Source organism: Labrus mixtus, chromosome 10 (genome assembly GCF_963584025.1).
Source record: "Labrus mixtus chromosome 10, fLabMix1.1, whole genome shotgun sequence".
In the NCBI taxonomy this organism is placed as follows: domain Eukaryota; kingdom Metazoa; phylum Chordata; class Actinopteri; order Labriformes; family Labridae; genus Labrus; species Labrus mixtus.
Window position 1 is genome coordinate 6,950,626 of NC_083621.1, and position 19,494 is coordinate 6,970,119.

Below are 19,494 nucleotides of genomic sequence, written 5' to 3' on the forward strand. Positions count from 1 at the left end.
CACTGATTGAAAGGGAAACCACCCGCGCTTGCATTTCACACCATCAGGTCATCATGCACTTAAATAAGACTTTGTTGTACATAAAACATTTGAATACGTCATTATATGGACAGAAAAAAAAAATCAATAAACAGTCAGATCAACGCAAACTTGGGATAAAGGCATAATAATACTATTTTAATATATAAGATAGAAGTAATAATTAGTTATGTGTGCACCTGGATGTAGAAAAAATAACCCAACAGCACAGTGACTGTACAGAATACATATCTGCATTTTGAAGCACAACAACTTGTTTAATTCAGCGGTTAGTTTCATTTAACACCCAGTTAACATACTGCACTGGGTGGGTCACAGAAAAAGGCCGAGACTTAAGCATGGCCTTAAAGGGAACATACATTTCATATACATGTTTATTATGGTATTCAACAATGATAATGTCTTGCATTCAAACTGTTATGTCCCACAAAGGGAGGTCATAATTGTGGCAAAGACATCAAACAGTGATAAGAAACATGACAGGAGGGCATTGGTAGTGATGCCCTTTCTTCCTTCAGCCAGTGTTCCTGTTCATCAACAGTGCTATTAAAACCTACAGAACTTCTAAATAAAATAAACTTAAACATATTTTAAAAAGGTAATACATCTTCATTTTAAGATTTGAGTCTTTAAGAACAGTTTTAACAATAACATATATTTATATCTTGTTTTGTATTTCCCTAGTTTCACTTAGCATGTATTGCACACTGATATGGAGCATCTGCTCGAGGCAGGAGGGGGTGGGTACAAAAGGCGAGCATCTTAACTTCCCACTCGAGCCGTTCTATGACGGGAGGATGGCGTGAATTTTGGTAAATGTCTGACACCTGGAACTCTTGGTTGATAACTTAAGTTGTCATTTGTCCATTAGGGTGGGCCAACAAGAAGAGAATTCTTGAGAAGCAAGTCAACATTTCATTTTAGGTCACAAAGGGTCATTTTACTCTCTGCATTACAAGCTTAGGGAACTGAATTCATAAATCAGTTATATAAGAGAACCAATATGTACCTAGTAAAACAAAGAAGCAGTACAAATAGATTAAAAGACAAAGTGATTGTGAGCTCATTGTTTTACATGAAAAAGTAAATGTTCTTTTACAAGTGGGAAAAGCAAAAACAACTGTTTTCAAATTTCTGAATTCATGCCTGTTAGTATAGTCTTTTTCAGGTGGGAAAATTCACATGCCAAGGACCTGTTATAAATCCAATGTCTGCAACCATTATAGAGAGATCCCTAATTCCTGGTATTAATACTAAATCATATTTCATTTATCAAGAAAAAGAGCTGTTATATGATTCTAAAACAAATTTTCATTTTGCAAAAGTACCCTAGTGGGATTCATCTTTCCAGTATACCTGTACATTTTATTTCAAACAAAAACTCAGAGCTCATGGAATATGCCACACCAAAATATCAGTTTCTTTTAGTCACAATGTAAATGCCGAGCCTTTTTGTGTTCTACATCCTTTGGACATCAGAATCAATCAATTATTGCGGTGTGTAAACTGATACAACTTATCTAACACCAAATTTTGGGATGCTCTGACGGACAGTAATTTCCAACACTATTCTATCTTCATATGACATAATTTACAATCCCAAACCAGTTTAATGATACAGACCGTGAATCAAAATTATTTTTACAAGCTTATTTACAGCTAATACTGGTGTTACTAAGAACTGTACCAATGCCCAACTTCTGGTATATCAGACTCCATTTAGGGAGCCAATACCAAAAAGCAGATGTGCCAGAACTACCTGAAGGTGTGCAGCATTTCTAATCTGGGGGATTTTAAAAGAGTTACCGGTCTAACAGAGTATAATTAAACACAATGCCTCAAACTGCTTGGTCACTATGAGCTGATTCAAACAGTATGCATGCTTGTGTCTTACTATGTACTGCAATAATAAATGTATTGTTAGAGATTGATAATGTCCTTATGAAACTGTTTGGAGCACCCCAAAATCAATCCTGTGACTTCATTATAATAAAACTCACAAATGGTATGAAGGGTGAACAGTGGAGATCATTTTTTTCTCAAACCCCTGCTATACACTTGGGATACTACATTACTTAGGTTGTGACAAAAGGCCTGCAGTCTTATATGAGCTACACCACGCTCTCTCGGTTGGCTGAAACTAGGACGGCCCTGCGGCAGATTGGGCAAGTGGAGTTTTCTGACAGCCAACGATCAATGCAGTGCACATGGTACTCATGAGAGCAGGGAAGCTTGCGTAGCTTGTTACCTTCTGCATACTCTGTTATGCAGACACTGCAAGTCTTCAAGGCATCACTCTCACCAAAATTGCGCATGGAGAGGTTGTCAATCTGCTCTTTGGTCAGCCCTTGGGGCTGGTCCTCATCATCATCATTTAAGAGGAAGAAGTGGGCGAGTCGCAGGAATGGTAATGAGCTGGGCTCTTCTAGGCTAATAGGTGGTCTTGGTCGAGCTCTGCCACTAGAGGCAGGTGGACCGGTGGCAAGACTCTCATCCACATCTGGCTCAGCTGTCCTTGCTCTGACTCCAGCAGCCACAGGGGGTTCATCAACATCAGCAGCAGGAGCAACTTCTGGGTTATTGACAGCTTCAGCCAGATCAGCAGGTGTGTTTACTCCTCGATTTGAATCTGAAGAATCAGAGTCTGAATCCATGAGGTAGCCGAGTTCACCAAAACCAGTCATAATCTGTCGAATCATAGACTGGAGAGCCATTGAGGTTGCCTCTCCCAAACCTGCATCAGAGATTCTTCTGATAGGGATGCGAATTGTGCTGACATAGGTCCGCACACCAGCACGCTCAGAGCGGGAGAAAGTCCTACGAAATCCACCACGCTCACTTTCATAAAGAAATGTGTTGTTAGAGTTCTGGGAACGTGAGCGGGTACGACTGGCAATGCTGTCTCTCTGGCGATACTCGCCTGGACGCACACGACGCACCTGGAGGTCAAGCATAATAGTAGGGGGACGACGCCCAGCCACACCCCCTTCCCCCCCAGCGGCGTCTCCTTCCTGAGATGTGACATTTTGTGTCTCCAAGACAGTTTCTGGGCTAGCCCTAGATGGCTGAACATCACTATCTACAGTGCTTTGCCTGGCGGGCACATGTTGTCGAGTCCGAGAACTGCCCTCCACTTGAGGGACAGGGAGGTTAATGGGTAAGGTGTCCTGGCCTTGAGAGCTTTGAGTATTACGAGGATTAGGGAGACCATCCATCTGATCCAAGTTAAGAGGGGAGCGGCTCCTTGCTGTACGGGCCCTAGTCCTGCGTGGCTCTGGACTGCGGCTGCGGGGTCTCCTTTGTCCTCTGCGTGGAGAAGGGGAAAGTGGCGGTTGTTCTGGCAAGGAAGCTGCAGCGGGTGAGCTGGGAGGATCTGCTAAAACCTCTTGTGAAACAATCTCTTCTAGTTCAGGCTCTGGTTCTACTACAACAGCCAACTCCTCAACAACTGGTTCTTCCACCACTTCTGTCTCCATGGGGACGACTTGGGGTTCAGCGTTTGCCACAACTTCTTGGACCTCTGGTGTCTCCTCCAGGGACACCTCTGGAGATTCCTCTTGAGGGACCTCTGGAGACTCTTCTTGAGACTCCTCAGGAGACTCCTGCTCCCCCTCAGCGGCTGCCTGCTGTTCAGCCAGGTTGCGGTTGACACTTATCTCCAGGCTGAAGCGGAAATCGCCACTGTTTGGGTTTGTTTGGCTTACGGCCCGCCATGATTGGTTTCCACGATGTCCAGTTCTTGTTGTGTTGCCGGTGCGCCTTACGGTGTTCAGCCAGTCCAAGAGGCTATCCCCACTGGCAGGATCCTCAGAGTTCTCTGGTGGTTCTAAAATAAGCAAAATAAAGAATCATTAACAAGTGACAAATAACTGAATTTGTCAGTACATCTGAAATAATACACACTTACCAACTGGATCTTCTCCATTTTCAGGGGTGGGGGTGTTGTTCTGCTGCTCAGGACCATCTTTGAGTTGCTGAAGTCTACTTAACAGCTCATCTTCTGTTGCTTCTCCTAAAACAACACAATTATATAAAAAAAAAAAAAAATCAGCCAACATCTCTCGAAAGGACACGAAGTTCACTTCCTCTTCTCTAGTCTGTCCACCAAAGCAAGCTGAAAGAAAGACCTTGTGCATGTAGCTGGGAGGAGTCAGGAGCTTCACTTCGAATAAAAGATCAAAAGTTTTGAATGTGGCAGAGGACCAATAAGGGAATAAGTAAAAATGATGTCATATGTTTTGCAGCTGATGTACATCTGTCAGAAAGGAAAAGCACTGTTGTAATTTTTTTGTGCTGTATTGGCCAATAGAGCTGTTTGTTTTCCTTCCAACACAGCAACAGGACAATACTGAAAACCTCCAGACTTACCAGGGCATGCGAGTCCATTCAATGCCCTCTCCTGGCAGGGGGCCCGCTAAAGGACGCTCCAAACTTACATTCCTCCTTCCACTATCCTGGGACAGAAACGGATTGGGCGTCTTCAGTAGTTCAGAGTCTGTTGCATTTTGTGCATTTAAACAAATCCAAAGCCTAGATATCCTCCGAGGCTTACATTCTAATACTTTATGGCAAGCAGACATTGGGAAGGGGCAGGAAAACGATTTAACCAATACTAAAAAGTACTTTTATTTTAAGTCCTAAATACATTAAATAGGTATAAAACGTAATCTAGCCAAATGACATTACAGATAGTGGTTTTACACTCAGTAAGTAAAAAGAGCATGAAAGCATTTTCATAAACATACAGGCCTGGTCTGAATCTCTGCTTTGTTCAAGAGACCTAGAAGCCTTGTAATTTTTGATTAAAGTAGGCCCCAAAACACTGTGTATTAAATGATGTTTAACAGATATTACTGTGAGTTTCTCAAAATCTATAGAAACACCTTTTTTTAAATATTTATCAGCCAACTGTTTAAAACATATTATTGCACACAGAGATTTTTAAACTGCAGATTTGCACTGCGCTTTGGTATCATTGTCATTAACTTTTGATATATGGATTAAAAAAGGGTCTCGTTACAGAGCCATTTTTATTTAATAACAATTTGCTTCCATGTCACAACCTCCACAATCACAGATTTCTGTCATAAGAAATACAGGTTTGTATGATGAGATGCTTTTTTTTTTTTTTACCTGGAGTGCCCAACAGATTGTTGTCTCTCATGAGTCGATAGTCTTCATCACTGAGATTGTTGACAAACTGATAGAAAGCCTCTTCCCTGCTCAGGCGGTCCTGCTGACTTGTGCGCTGCGACTCTGGTTGGTCACTGCCACTCTGATCTAAACTGTCAGACCCCTCCATTGATTCAGAAGGGAGGCAAGGTCGACGGATCTTCTCCAATCCTCAGCAAGATCAAGCTGCTGCAGAAACAAAAAGAGAAAAACAGTAAAGACGAAGTCAAGGACTGACAAATACATGTCTGACTTGACCCCTCCGTTGACTGATTCACCTCTGTAAACAAAGATGAACGTGATGGCATGTTCAATAAACAACATCTCACAGTGACACACTTCCACCATGTAGCTTGTGTTAGCATGCTAACTTTACTACAATCGCAACAGCACCAAACTTCAGCTATTGTTTGTATCACACCAGTCAACGCATTTGTCCAACAAAAAAAAAAAACCCTCATCAGTAAACATGACCGTGTAGCAGGTAAACGTAAAGCGGGACAAACATCACGGTTTTGCCTCGGATGAAAAGCAGTATGTTGAACAAAGTCGAGATAAAAACAAAATGGCATCATCTAAGCTAAGCTATCTTGTAGCATTGTCCATGGTGGCTAACTGTGACAACTTCAAACACAGACAGCTACAGCGTCCAGTTATTGGTAGAGACAGTAAACAACAGAATATATTCAAGTATAATGTCGTATGTATCGTGTAGTTAAAATCTCTTTGATAACCAAACAACTCCGCTGGTGTTGTCCCCTCACTAGCTAACATGCTAACTAACTACACTTCGGTATTTCTCAGCTAATGCTAACTCTTCTTGTTGTTAACAGTCTTTAATTACACTAGCTGTACAGGACTACTTATTTCGCGAATACACTATATGGGATCAAGGTGTGAAGTTGATATTCGCCTTGTATATTGTTTCATTTTTAAGCCACGTTTCGGTGATTTTGTTAGCATTACCGCAGAGCTTCACACCCGACGTCAGCCGGTGACGTTCAGATCCTCACAAGAGCAAACAAGCTACAATTAGCAAGATAATGACAATAAAGACAATCTGAAGGAATACACAGTCCGTCACCACATCCACGTTACATTACCTGTTCAATGATGTCAGTAACAATGTATTCAAACAACCCAGGTGTGCTTCTAAAAGTGTCTGAAACCCGCTTTAGTGTTTTGCTAACTGCGATTTCAGGATTCCATTTTCTTTCTTTTAGGAAGGCTACAATAATCTCCCGGAAACGGATTGAGCTATACTTTATTTTTCCCTGAGTGCAGACTCCAAGGCACTGCGATAAAACAAGACTAACTGGATCCAGCTGCCATCTTCCAATCGTGGCGAAGGGGGCGGGGCTAGGTCGTGCAGTGAGGCTGCCTGACAGTCTTCACCCGGGGCATTAAAGTCTCCCGTTTGTCTCAGAAGAGCTTTAGAAAAGGATGTTTGTTTTGGACCTCGTTGCCCTGTTCCGCTGTAGCGTCACGAAGCGGTTGTACATGCAAATACTATTTCCTTCTGTGGAATTCAAGTTTAAAGGACAAAGATCTGGAGACACACCAGCATGCTTAAATGCGCTCTGTAAATTGTGTAAACTGTAAAAGGCTTTCAATTACATCTTCCTAATGTTCATAGTCTATTGAGATTTACCTAGCACTATAAATGCCACAATCCATTAGATTAGATTAGATTAGATTAGATTAGATTTACTTTATTGATCCCAAACTCCAAAATTGTGGCGTTACAGCAGCAGGTTATCAAACACACACTATTAGCAAATAAAACAATATAATATTAAATGCAAGTAAATAAGCACAAAAAATATAAAAACGTATTATTATTAATTATACCCTGCTAGAGATGGGGGACATCCACAGTCCCTGGGGGGGTGGTTAAGGCATTAACAGCTCACCGCCATGCACACGCAATAAGCCTATCCAATCAGGTAAGATAAAAAACAACAAAGGAGAACACATAGAACAGCCTAAAAACTATAACATTATTTGACATCACAATTTATCGTAATAAAGACTTGAAGCAGTATACAATCTCCATGTATAGACTTTCGAGTGGACATAGAAAACTTAACAGGGGGGTTCATCTTTATGTGTAAAGAGCAGCCGGACACCTACATTGTTTCTGTTTCATGAAAACTTTAAGTATTTTAAACATTAATTTCATTTCCATTTCACTTAATGAGGTTTTTTTCAAATGAAACTATTTTGTTTAAATATTTATAATAATGGGGAAAATATTACATTTTGAATCATTTTAAATTGTTTTCGTTATTTTGGAAGGAATCTCGCAGCCTCCTCTTGGTGGCTCACGACCCCTCCACTTTGGGAACCACACTTATAGCCCATCTGATGTCTTTCCAATGACACTGAAAAAGTGAAAAGCTTGATTCATGTTTTACAGTACGCCTCTGTATTGCTCGAAGAACTGTCTCAACTCTTCATTCATTGCCACTTCTTTTTCAGGTCAGTCCAACTGATGAAATGCTCATCCTGCCCAGTCATCTGGTAAGTAGCCACTACACTGCTTACAACACATTGTCAGACGGCGAGCACTTTCAAGGTTCATCAAAATTTAAATAGAATTGATAAGAAAATGTATTTATTCATTAGCATATATTATATAATTATCAATTGTATTAAATTACCCCAAAACTTTTCCACTACTGTGTGGAGGATTATCTTGCAAATTCAAATGAAAAAAATCTTCAAATGTCACTGTTATAAGATAATAAAGATTAAACGTTAGTTCACATTAAAGTACAGTTTAGTTAGCAAATATTGTTCAGTCTCCTCTTTAGATTATAACAAAATATACTGCCAATTATGCTGTTTTTAACTATCATTTCTAACCGTAGTCATTCATTGCACAATATAGTCTGCTAAGAATGGCAGTCCAAGAAAATATATTTTTGTTAGGGGGAAATGTGTTTAAGTTCAGTTTAAGTTAGTGTACCTAAAGAAACTGCCCTTCCACTTCTGCTTCACCTTTGATACCCAGGGGACATGTCCAATAATCATGCATTACACACATTGCAGTCATATTTTGTCTAACTGTAAAACTAATGTAAAGTTACTCTATTAACAACATGGTGCCAGATGGGAGTTTTGTTTCCTCCAAAGTTAATTAAAATTTGATTCAGAAATGTTCTGCAGTGATTATAAAGTCGTTTCAGTTGAATATGATGTCCTTAAATTAAGTAAAAAAATAAATACAAAAAAAGGTCAAATAGGATCAAGCTAATAATATACCAGCAATTATCCCCCTGGGGAAGTATTTTAGCTTACTGATAATCTATAACAAGTTCCTTTTCTCAAAGTTACCAAATAAAAAGGTGGAGCAGGGACTGTATAGCAGTATGCCACAAACGGCACTCATGACCCTTAGGCAGTAGGTGGCATACTTACATGTACTTTTAGCTTACACAGCTAGGTGATCCACACAGCTCACCATGACAGGTGCATGAGCGAGAGAAACATGTGATTTACTATTATTTAAAATATCATGAAATATAGACAGTTTAAGGGGGCCTTTGGGGTTTAAGCTACTGTTTGAGCACAAAAAGGATTTAGCCTACCGATACTAAAAATCCTTTTTACTTGATTGACACATCAGAATAGCCGGTGAAAGATAGTGTTTGGATAGGTTTCCTTAATAACAAGTGTGCCAGCAAAACACTTATTTATTTCCATAACTGTGTAGTTAGCTGTTCTTGTGATCAGACGTCAAAGCCTTCATTACAAAGTGTGCAGAAATAGGGATGCTTATTCTTTCATAATGTTACCTTGTAGTCCTGTCAGTAATGATCAAAAACAACAATCACACAAACAATTACCATTATAACAAACTCCTGTGCTAATAAAAAGGTCTATGGTTGTCTTTACAGTAAACACACACTGACACAACAACTAGGATCTCATTTAATAACCACAGGTGTACCTGATACGTTGCATTAGACATTCTGTCTTATAATTTGCTTGCTCCCTTGTCTGCTATGGGTGACTAAAGAACAAACACAATGCTAATACCACCTGACAATTTTGGAGGCATACATCACACGATCTGTTTATGGTGTGAGACAGTATCTCCAGCTCCAATTAAGCATGCCAGAATGAGTTGCAGTGCAGACCACAGCGGCCTAGCTCAGAGTTATGGATGAGCAGTCACTCTAGCGATGCCTGACCCTGTGTGCTAATTAGATATGACATTAAAATAACATGAGCCAGAGCCAGACTTGTGCACAAATTAAAAAGGTGTTTGGTCCAAGAATATTTCCATATAACAAAGGCAGACTTACTTGAATATGGTTTGCACTAATCTTACACACTATGTGGTGAGAACAAATTGAATAATCACGGCATATTACTATTATTATAGTAGTGCCAAAGAAATGGGTGAACAGATGGGTGAGAGTATGTTTTTGACAGGTATGTTTATCTCGTCACTCCTGACATCTCTGCACCTGAATGTGATAACCTTTTATAAATAGACTTTCAAATGGGCTGAATATGTTTGGTGAAAAGTAAATCGTGATGGTTTTTGTTGTTGTTGTTTTTATTGAAGTATCCGGCTACAGCAAAGGGTGGGAGGTAAAAACACAACCCAGCTCTCTTCAGAAAGCAGCATTCAAAATCTTATTTTAATTTGTATATTTACTCCATAAACATTATTACAAAACTCAGCAAGTTACCAATATTACATTGTCACCGTACAGGCTTGATCACAAATATTTAAAACCTTTGCAACAGTTACAACAAAACAAAAAAAACAAAATAATACTCAAATAATTTACATGAAAATCTATAAAACAGCAAATTGTTCACAAATTATATTTTTTCCAAGTTTTCATTTTTTTTTCTTTGCTTATTTGTGTTTTCACAGTAACACAACACTCTCACAACAAGATCATGGTCTTATTACAAAACTCCCAACAAAATGTAAATAGTTCTAGTTTTCTGTTGATACTTTCATATTTTGGTTTTTAAAACCAGAAACTCGTCATTTTATATCCTTTCCACTGCCCACAGAGGCGCTTAAAAGGTTACTCACACACACAAATACTTCACAGCACTTTCTAAGAAAAATATACACTTACAAAATATGTTACAAATTGGCACACAAAAAATATACAAGATTTTGTAGTGTCAAGAGTTCATTAAGATTCCTTCTTGTAACAACTCTAGACAGTATATATAAAGCTCGGTAATCTTTTAATTAAAAGAGCAAAAGTAATTCCAATCAATGTCAAAGAATCATGAAGTGAATACATCAAACATAACATTATAATATACATTCATAAAGAGGGTTAGGTACCTAATCTACTTTGCATTTCTTTTTTTAAATCTGGGTAAACAAACAGAATCAAAAAAATAAAATAAAACAATTGTCTGCTTTCTTAGCACCATTAACATGAGGCAGCTCAACAGTGGCACATTTTTTTACCAAAAAAAAAAAGAGAGAAGAAAATTAAAAACTATGAACTCAGAAAGTACATTCAATTTGACAATAGGCAGAAATGAGAGAAGGCAGACTTAATGGGCTTGCAGCCCATGTGGAGCTTCCCATCAGCAGCTTGTCTTGGTCCTAACCCTGATACACTGGAGAAAAGAAACAAAGGATCATGGCAGAGAGGAGAGAAAAAAAGAGATAGAAAGATTGATTATGATTCTTGCCATATGCAAGCAATTAATTACCATCACCTGTGCGTCAGAATTACCGTATCCAGTGTGACAAGGCCTGTTTTTACATCAAGCCTCCATGTGTCCACATATTTCTGAGCAGTCTAACAGCTGTGCTTCAAATTCATGTTCAAAACAGAAACAAACTATTGGCCAATTGTTTCCTTTAATAACGGAAAGACTAAATGTTGTAGGAGGGGCTCTGTGTTCTCCTTAAGTTCATTCAGTATATATAATCCAAACATTTTAAAGTCTATCAAACATGATTGTATGATTCATTTCATTTCAAGGTGGATTTTTAAGGAGTGAGGCAGTGAATGAGCCCAAAGTAATTTACATTAATAGCCTGGGAATATGCAGGATCAGATAGCACCACGTTTTTGTTTTTTTTCAATATGTGCCTTTACTTGGCCTTGATTTTCAGTTGACGATATTTTTTTTACCAAATACTAACCCATCCAAACTGAGATGACACTAAAAGTCAATGTGTAAATAAAAGTGCAGTCAGAAGAAATAAATACAAATTTGATATCATGTAAAAAATAAGAAAACTTAATAAAAAAATAATCAGAAAGAAAATTCACCATCGGTGCAACTTATAAAAGATGGCAGTGTTAAGTAATACATTACATGAGGATGTCAAGAATAATTACTGTTTAAATTACCATTTCAGGTAAGATATGAGTAAGATTCCCAAGTGGAGCTAACGCAAAGACATGCTTTCCTTCATTTACAAGATTACTAATTTGATTTTTACTGAAAACTGCTTTCACATTCACATTTAGCCTAACTGCAAAAATGTCCTGTCCATTCACGACTGATGTGTGCATCAGAATCTCTATGAGTAATAAACTGCCTTGATTATTCAGTATAAAACAACTATTCAGTGGGGAACAGCCCCAACTGACATACAGTATAAATTCCTTGCTTACCCTAAAACATCTGCACTACCCTTTCCTTGGTCCAGAGAAAGCTCATTTGAGCCTCTCGTTTTTCATCTTCATCCTCTACTGTAACCTTCAGAGCAGATCTCCCCTTTGCCTCTCTTTTGTTGCTTCTCAGTGCCAGGCGATGTTGAGGTAAATTGAATTTGGCAAACAAAGTGGGGGAAACAAGGAGAATTCAAAGTCTTTCTGATTTGGTTTAGTGAGTGGTGGCGTACCACTGCCAGCTGTTGGTGCCTTTCATCAGAGAAGAGAGAAAAGTCCCAAATAAAGATTTCCTGTGGTGGCAAATCTCTGTGAGGAGTCTCCAACCCGAGCAGCCAATACTCCAATGGATAGAAAAGAGGAACAGCCAATATTCACACATATATAAGAGGTCATTTACACAGCATTGTTACTTTTGGCACATTGATTTTAAGATTATAATCATCTTTTTTTGCAAATATTGCATGTCCCTGTACAACAACATTGACAAAAATACTCTGAGGGTGGAGCTTTTATGAATTGGCAAGGCGTAAAAATGTAAATTTAGATAACCAGTTCCTCTCAACTCCAGAAGAAAAAGAAATGCTTGATAAAAGTAAATGGACAGTCATTCCAACCTTGAGGGGGAAAAAAAGACAACGTCTGATATGTCATCAATACAAAATGGTCCCATCTTGTGTGTTCAAGATGTCTTGAGCTTAAATAGGGCTCAATAATTGTAGGTTTCCCTCTTGAAATGAGCCAGGCAGTGTATGAAGGACAGCAACAACAGGACATCCATATTCTGCATACAAAAACAGATGAGGAGGAGGGGTGTGTAGATGTCACTCAATGCTTTGTGTATATAGCTACATCTTTAGGGAAAAGGGTAATAAATACATTAATCTGGGGAGAGCTAGTTCTGCTGAGAAAATACAAAAACAAAGTTCCTCAAAAAGGCGACAGAACTGTTTTCAAGGCTTAATCTTTTTTTTTTTCAGACAAAAGTAAAACAAAACTGACTATAAGAAGAACAAACAAGGCAGAAACAACGAAAGCAAGAAAAATGCAGCCATGGTCGTTTCAAATCTCAATCAAGCTTGACACAATCACTCAATAGGTAGTTTGCAAAGTACAAGAAGTTTTTCATGCAGATATTAATTTCCTCCTGGGGGCAGTGGGGTAAAAGGAAGTGGGAGTAGTCGGGGGAGGGGGGGAGGGGGGGGGGGGGCGAAGTACTCATGCAGCTCTGGCATAGCGTCAGTGTGGGTATGCTTGGGAGGGGTGCTGAGCAGGTAGTTGGGAATAGTGAGAAGGGGGTGCAACAGCAGCTGATAACAAAATATTACCTCAGTTTTTCAAAAGAGGTCATCAGTGCTAAGTCCTTATTTGGGTCCCTCTCAGCTCGCTTCCCCTTCAGTGTCTCAATTCGAGGGAACTTTGCACTGGTCTTGTGGCGGTAGAGCTTTTTGTGTGCAGGGCCGGGGTTAATAAAGTTGGGTTTGTCAAACATGTTACAGCCCAGAGCTAGCTGGGGGAATAAGGGATGAGAAGCATTAAATTTGGCCTGGTTTTTCCCTCCCTTTCCCCCTGCCTTTCTGCCTCTCCCGGCCCCTGTTAGCGCGGCTCCTTTTTTCTTCAGGTCAGCCTCAGTGCCTGCCAAGATTTTGAGGGTCTTTAGGTTGAGACTATTGGCCTCAGAGGGCATGCAGGCCTCAGACATTGGATTCCACAGTGGCTCAATGGAGGCCATCATGAACCTTTGGACCTCGGCCATGCCAGAGACAATGTTGGACAGAATATTGGAGGGCTCTTCAAATTCTCTCTGGTCGTCTCCAACCAGGCTGTTGCTCTCTGACCAGCCAGTGCCAGACCACTCCCCAGTGCTACTACTGTCAGTCAGACCTGTGCCACCACCACCTGCTTGGTTCTTTGCTGCCTTACCCTCCAACATGGCCTTTATCTTTTTGGTGGAACGTGAGTTCTGTTTGGGGGTTTTCACCTTTTCTGACTTAGCAGCTCTGGGAGCCCGGACTTTCTTCGGGCCCTGTCCTGCAGCTGTTTGTTTGCAATTGCCTTTCCTCTTTGACTTAATGCTCTTTGCACCAGCCAAAGTTTCACCGGTCTGTTCATCAAATTCTGTAGCTCCCAGTTCCTTTTTATCTATAGTTAAAACATCTTGACTGTTAAAGTTGTGCAGTGGAAACTGGCTGTCTTCCACCGTGTATGTATTTGCTGTGTGCTCTTGTTGCTGCATAACATCACAGTTCCACTTTGCCTCCCTATTACAATCCATAGTCATGTCATTAACATCCTGGTATTCTCCAACATTGCCCGAGATCTTCATCTCGCGTCCCACCACTTGCGGGGACAGATTTGGGGTTTCGGGTGGGGAAAGCTCTGACAGTGATGAGTGTCTAAACTTGTCAGGTGTGAAGTTGGAAATGTCCAGCAGGTCCGAGGACTCCCTGAGTGGGGTAAGGGCATCCACACTCTGCTGAATCACCACTTTAGGACTGCAGTGAGCTAAGAAGTTGTCTCGGCCCTCCTCCTCACCCTCTCGCTCACAGGACTTGAGGCTGAGGGAGCTGTAATTGCTGGAGGAGGCTGACAGAGAACCCACTGAGTCATAGCTGATGAGCCTGCCATTGTCTGTACACAGGGACCCTCTCTGGTATTGCACCTGGCCTTCCACACAGGCAGCCTGACACACTTGCAGATCTGCCCCAGGCTGCAGCCCAGACTCAGTCAGGTAGCTCTTATCATAAAGCAGCCTGTCAGCCTCAGGGCTCAGCTGGCTGTAGTTAGACACTGGCATGTTGTCATTCAAGGGCACTGTAGCTGGGAAGTTGTTGGGTAAGATGGGAGTCTCGGGGGTCTCGGGCCCGAAGCTCTGGCTGTGGCTTGGGCAGAGCTGTGGGTGCCACATACTGGGGAAGCTGGGGCAGTTCTGGGGAGATTGTTGTAGCTCTGACTCGGAGGGAGGGGAGAGGACACAGCTCTGAGCAAGCTGCAGAGAAGAAAACTGTTTCTCCTCTAGGGATAGCCCCAGTGGATACTGCTGCCTAGAGGGCTGCTGGGGGAAATAAGGGATAGTTGCTCCACTGGAGGAGTCTGTAGCATCTAACAGGGTCTGCAGGTAGCCCCCTGGGATGACAGGGACACCCGCCTCCACCTCCTCCTCTGAGGGAGCTTTGTCAGGAGAGCAGTTGGACGAAACAAAGGGAAATCTCTCCTCAGATGTGTGAGCTGTGGTGGTATTGTCAGAGAAATGGGGTTTGACTGTGGTTGAGCTAATGCCTGCCTCTTCTAACTCAGCAGTAAGGTCCTCAATCTGTGCCGCAGCGACACAGGCATCCGTTTCATTTGTCACGCTCCTCCCCTCCTCTCCTTCTGCCTCTTTCATTTTCTTGCTCCTCAGCCTGGCTTCGCTTTTGAATTTCCTTATCCTGACTGTTTTATTTCCTCCCAATCTCCTCCCCTCCCTCTCCTCTCTCTCCTGGGAGCGGCTCTTGGCTGTGACTGTGTGCATGATGGAGTTTGTGTCTAATGTCACTGGGAGGCCTGGGGCTGCTGTTATTCCTGCTACCGTGGGGGTGGCCTCTTCTTTACTGACACCTCTCTGGCCCTGATCAGAGAGAGGGGAGCCCTGTGCTGTTGCTGATTGCTCCACAGTGTGAATCCTCTGAACCTTAAGCCTGTTTGCTATCTTGTATTTTCTTTTTGGATGACTAGAGTTAAAAGGACGATGATGGCGTCCGTTTAGATGAACGCCGCGTTGTTGTTTATCTCTGGCAGCCAGCTTAAGCTGTTCCTGTCTCTCTCTTTGCCGCTCGTGCCAGAAATCCTTCAGAGGAGCCAGTCTCTCATATTTGCTTACTGTTTCTGTGTTTAAACTCACAGCAGCATCCACAGGTTCCAACCTGCCCAGTTTCACTGACATGAGTCTTTCTCCTTTGAACCTGTTGATGATGATGTACTTGATTACCACTGGTGGCTCTTTCCGACATGATTTCCGACGCTTTTTAGGACACCAGTCTACGTCCTCTTCCTCTTTTTGACCCGTAGGAACTTTCTCTTTTTTCTCTGCATTCTTCTCACTTTCAAGCGAATCAACGTCGTATAAGTAATCATCACTGTATCGAACCTTTCTCTTGGAGCGCAAACCATAGTTGAGAGGGTTAGATGGGCTGAGCAATCTCTTTGAGTGGCCCTTCTTAAATCTGCCCTCCTGCAGGGTGTCTGAGGAGGAGCCAGTGCAGGAGCTGTCATCACTGAATTCACCTGACTCCTCTGTTGAATTGAAGTCCATTAGGTAGTTGACTTTGGGTGTTGACATGGGTGACCCTTGGGAACCATCAAGGGGGCTCTTACCACTGCAGTCCCCCACCTTTTCTTCCTGTCCTGTCTCCAGTATTAGCTCATTAGTTTTGGGCTGAGCATCCTCAACACTCCTCCTCAAGACTCCTGCTCCCTCCTCTTTCTTGGCACAGTTGGCCAGGACACTCGGGAAGAAGTTAAACTGTGTCTCTTCTTGGAGCACATTGGTTTTTTCCCTCATGTTGTCCTGGAAAGACTCGTAACGAATCTTCAAGGAACAGACATCGCTACTCAAAGTTGAGTCATCGTCTTCATCATCAAAGAGATTGTCAACATCTTCCTCAGAGAAGAGGTTTACTGACAGTTCATTCTTAGAACACAGGTCCAGCAGTTCCATTTTACTCTCGCTGATGAAGGATTCAAAGTAGCCCCAGTCCTGGCTGGCATTGGCCAGCAGAACCTCCTCTCCGCTCACTTTGTCCAATAACAGTCCCTCATACAGGTTTTTAGCTGTCGCATCATCCTCAGGGTCATCGCAGTCCTCCGCTGTTTTGTTTTCATCCTCTCTCTTGCCCTCACCTGGGGCCTTCGGCAGAGGAAAGCTAAGTAGCTGGTCAGAGAGGAGCTGTTCACCATAATGACTCACTGCCTCCCCCGCATGGCTCAGGCACTGGATGCTGATATTGTTGATGTCAGAGAAGTCTTCTCGGCTCACATCTCCTATCCTCACACTTAACCCAGTCTCTGTGTCATGGTTGGTGTTTGGGTCGAGGGGTGGGTTCTGGATGGAATTAGGGTCAGTAGCATCCCGGGTCTCGATGAAGCAGCCGAGGCAGGTGCGTGTAGGCTGAAGAAGACACTCATCCGTCAGGACAGACACCGTGCCAGGCTCCATCATTGTAGTTGACAGAGGGAGTGCAACAGGCAGCAGAAGAGACGTCTTCTGGGTGTCTCCTTTTGGGTCCCAAGAGCTTACAGCTTGAGTGGGGAGTGATGTGGGAGTGGGGGTGTGCTGAAGCTGGGGGACTACAGTCGGCGCATCATCAGTGGGGGGGCAAGGGGTTGCTGTTAGACTCAAAGAGGAGTCAGTGTCAAGGGGGACAGAGAGTGTTGGTGATGTGGGCGTGGTCCTCTGGTGAGTTTGGCAGGCCTGCTGTGAAGTCTCTGCGGCAGGAGGAGATGAGGCCGGAGGGAGAGCAGCATCAACAAGGCCGCACAGACTCAGATCACCGCTCTGCTCACATATCCCTGCAGGGGGGAAAAATGAAAAGATTTTAGCTCTTTCAACTCATCTGAAGGTAAATTACATTGTTTTTGTTCTGTAGTTACACTGACATTTCTTCTGGGTGTCTGAAATGCAATTAGTGTCAATTAACCCCCCAGGGTTTGATATGTCATCTAGTAATGGCAGCCTCAAACCGTTTGGGTACCCACTTCAATAAGAGGTTTAAGTATTGGCAAATTTTGTAAGGACAACTTCTTTCCTGCACCACTTGCTGTTCTAATGTTAAGTTAAGAGAAGCCAGATATAACAGAACCATTAAATGCTTCTTGTAAATGATCAGAACAAATAAAAAAAACAAAGAAGGTGGTTCACAAAATGGGTCACCTACTTTATGTGAAGTAAACAGTGCGGCATAATGGAAAGTGACAAAGAGCAGACAGAAATACACTTCCTCTATTAAATAAAGCAAAGTGAGCGTTCTCTTTTTTCCACCGTCACAATCTTACGCGGAGCAGTGTGATGTTCTCAGGTACAGAAACTCTCTTAGAAGGACCTAGGAGAAGGTTTCATTGATCAGTAACATCTCTACAATTAGATCCATGTGTGTTTCATGAGATAATAGTCACTTCTTCGTTTGAGTTTTGTGTTCAATTTCATCCAAAGACAGAGAAAAGGAGAGACATTCTAAAATGTTAAATAGTGCTTCAAAGAAAATAATGGAAGCTCAGAGATGCCCTCCTTTCCAGGAACAACACAACAATGATACTACAGTATAGTATTACTGTCTATCAACATGAGAACTACTGTATGCATGAGATCAAGGGAATGCAGTATTCTCGCATGATCTCCCCCTCCCTTTAAGATGTCATCTATATGGAAGCAGATCCAACTTAGCACTAATGATACCATCAAATTCAACATTAACAATAGCACTAATAACTATAGTGAAACTCGGTTTGGTGATTTTCTCCAGGTCGATTGTGACAATATCTTAATCAGTTGAAGACATCCATCTGATGAGTAACAATCAAAACCCACAGAAGCGGGCTTGTAGCAGCAGGCAGATAGCTTTGTTTGCTCTGCATAATTAGATGACAGCAGCGGAGGCAGGTACGTACACATGGGACACGACAGGCCCATATGTTGGAAACTGTATAACCAATATCATCTACACCTGCCTCCCTCTACAATCCCAAGCTGCTGCTTCACACTTACTCCTTAAAATCACACCTGAAAAAAAAATGAAATTAAAAACCAAACCACATCAATTAATGTTCTCCCAGAGGTTAACTAGAAACATCCCCCATTTTAGAGTAAATGCACCTAATCATTATTGAGGTATTAATACATGCTTGAGAGGAAGACTGCTTAAATAACATTGTTCAATAGAGCAGCATTGATTATGAGTAAAACCTTTGAATGTTGGTATAATTTGAGAGTGATTTAAAAAGGTAATGACATTTCTGAGAGCAGGTGTCTTTGGGTCTGTGGCCCGCGATGCTTACTACAAGCATACAGTTGAAATATGCCCCTCTGGACTCACACAAACTGTTATACAGGAGTAGCATCTTGTCTGTGGCTGCAGGAGGATCACAGTGAGGTGTTTGCTATTGTTTTTCTTCTGTCTTTGAGCTAAAATGACCTCAAACAGAAGTACGATACTGATACTGACGCATGAATACGTGGAGTCTGGACTAATATCCTTTAAATGGGGAATTGTTAAAAAGCTCAGTTGGTAGAGCAGGTGCCCCATATACAGACGCTACAGTCCTTAGCACATCGAGCTCGAGTTCAACTCGTAGCCTCTGCCATTTGTTGGACCCTACTAGGGCTGAGCGATGCATCACAAAAACCAGCTTTTTTTTCATTTTCACAACAGATAAAAGCGACATAGGACAGTGCAACACAAACATGATGGGATACAACCAAGAAAAATAACAAATTCCACTGTTTGTTAAATATTTCACTGGAGCGGTAGCAATATAAATAAAGTGCTATAGTGCTGCTTGAAAGTACAGTCATGGTTTAAAGAAAATTAAGTGAATTCATTTCACAATTCATTTCACATACGGAAGTTTGTGTATGTTGCTCTTAGCCCTGGGCAGCCTGTACCTCCGACCAGAGGGGCGAAGAACA

General features: G+C 41.8%; 2 protein-coding genes across 5 annotated transcripts in view; both read right to left on the reverse strand.

Moving 5' to 3' along the window:
- Positions 1–271: 271 nt before the first annotated feature.
- rlim (ring finger protein, LIM domain interacting) lies at positions 272–6,476 on the reverse strand. Of its 2 annotated transcripts, none has more exons than XM_061047795.1 (4): positions 6,315–6,476; positions 5,173–5,397; positions 3,947–4,051; positions 272–3,865 (listed from the first exon to the last, which is right to left on the reverse strand). In XM_061047795.1, exons 2-4 carry the CDS (start codon positions 5,339–5,341, stop codon positions 2,151–2,153), a joined length of 1,989 nt encoding a protein of 662 aa, XP_060903778.1. In that variant the 5' UTR covers positions 5,342–5,397; positions 6,315–6,476; the 3' UTR covers positions 272–2,150. The 2 variants fall into 2 exon arrangements, with proteins under 2 accessions (XP_060903778.1, XP_060903777.1); XM_061047794.1 differs by having other exon boundaries at positions 5,173–5,400.
- A 3,287-nt stretch (positions 6,477–9,763) lies between these two features.
- nexmifb (neurite extension and migration factor b) overlaps positions 9,764–19,494 on the reverse strand; it is a 52,002-nt gene continuing 42,271 nt past the window's right edge. For 2 of the 3 annotated variants that reach the window (XM_061047797.1, XM_061047799.1), the window contains exons 3-4: positions 13,163–17,381; positions 9,764–10,824 (exon numbers count right to left, since the gene is read on the reverse strand). In XM_061047797.1, coding sequence (XP_060903780.1) covers positions 10,722–10,824; positions 13,163–17,381 — 4,322 coding nt within the window. In that variant the 3' untranslated portion in view covers positions 9,764–10,721. Of the gene's footprint in view, positions 10,825–11,837; positions 17,382–19,494 lie in introns of all 3 variants that reach the window. The other variant, XR_009674647.1, reaches the window with a different exon arrangement.

What these genes read in the sequence shown, in the direction of transcription:
- rlim (XM_061047795.1), bottom strand. Translation starts at nt 5,341, where the DNA reads ATGGAGGGGTCTGACAGTTTAGATCAGAGTGGCAGTGACCAACCAGAG. An exon ending in CAATCTGTTGGGCACTCCAG is followed by an intron (nt 4,052 to 5,172) that starts GTAAAAAAAAAA and finishes GTGTTGTTTTAG; the next exon opens with GAGAAGCAACAGAAGATGAG. An exon ending in AAATGGAGAAGATCCAGTTG is followed by an intron (nt 3,866 to 3,946) that starts GTAAGTGTGTAT and finishes TGCTTATTTTAG; the next exon opens with AACCACCAGAGAACTCTGAG.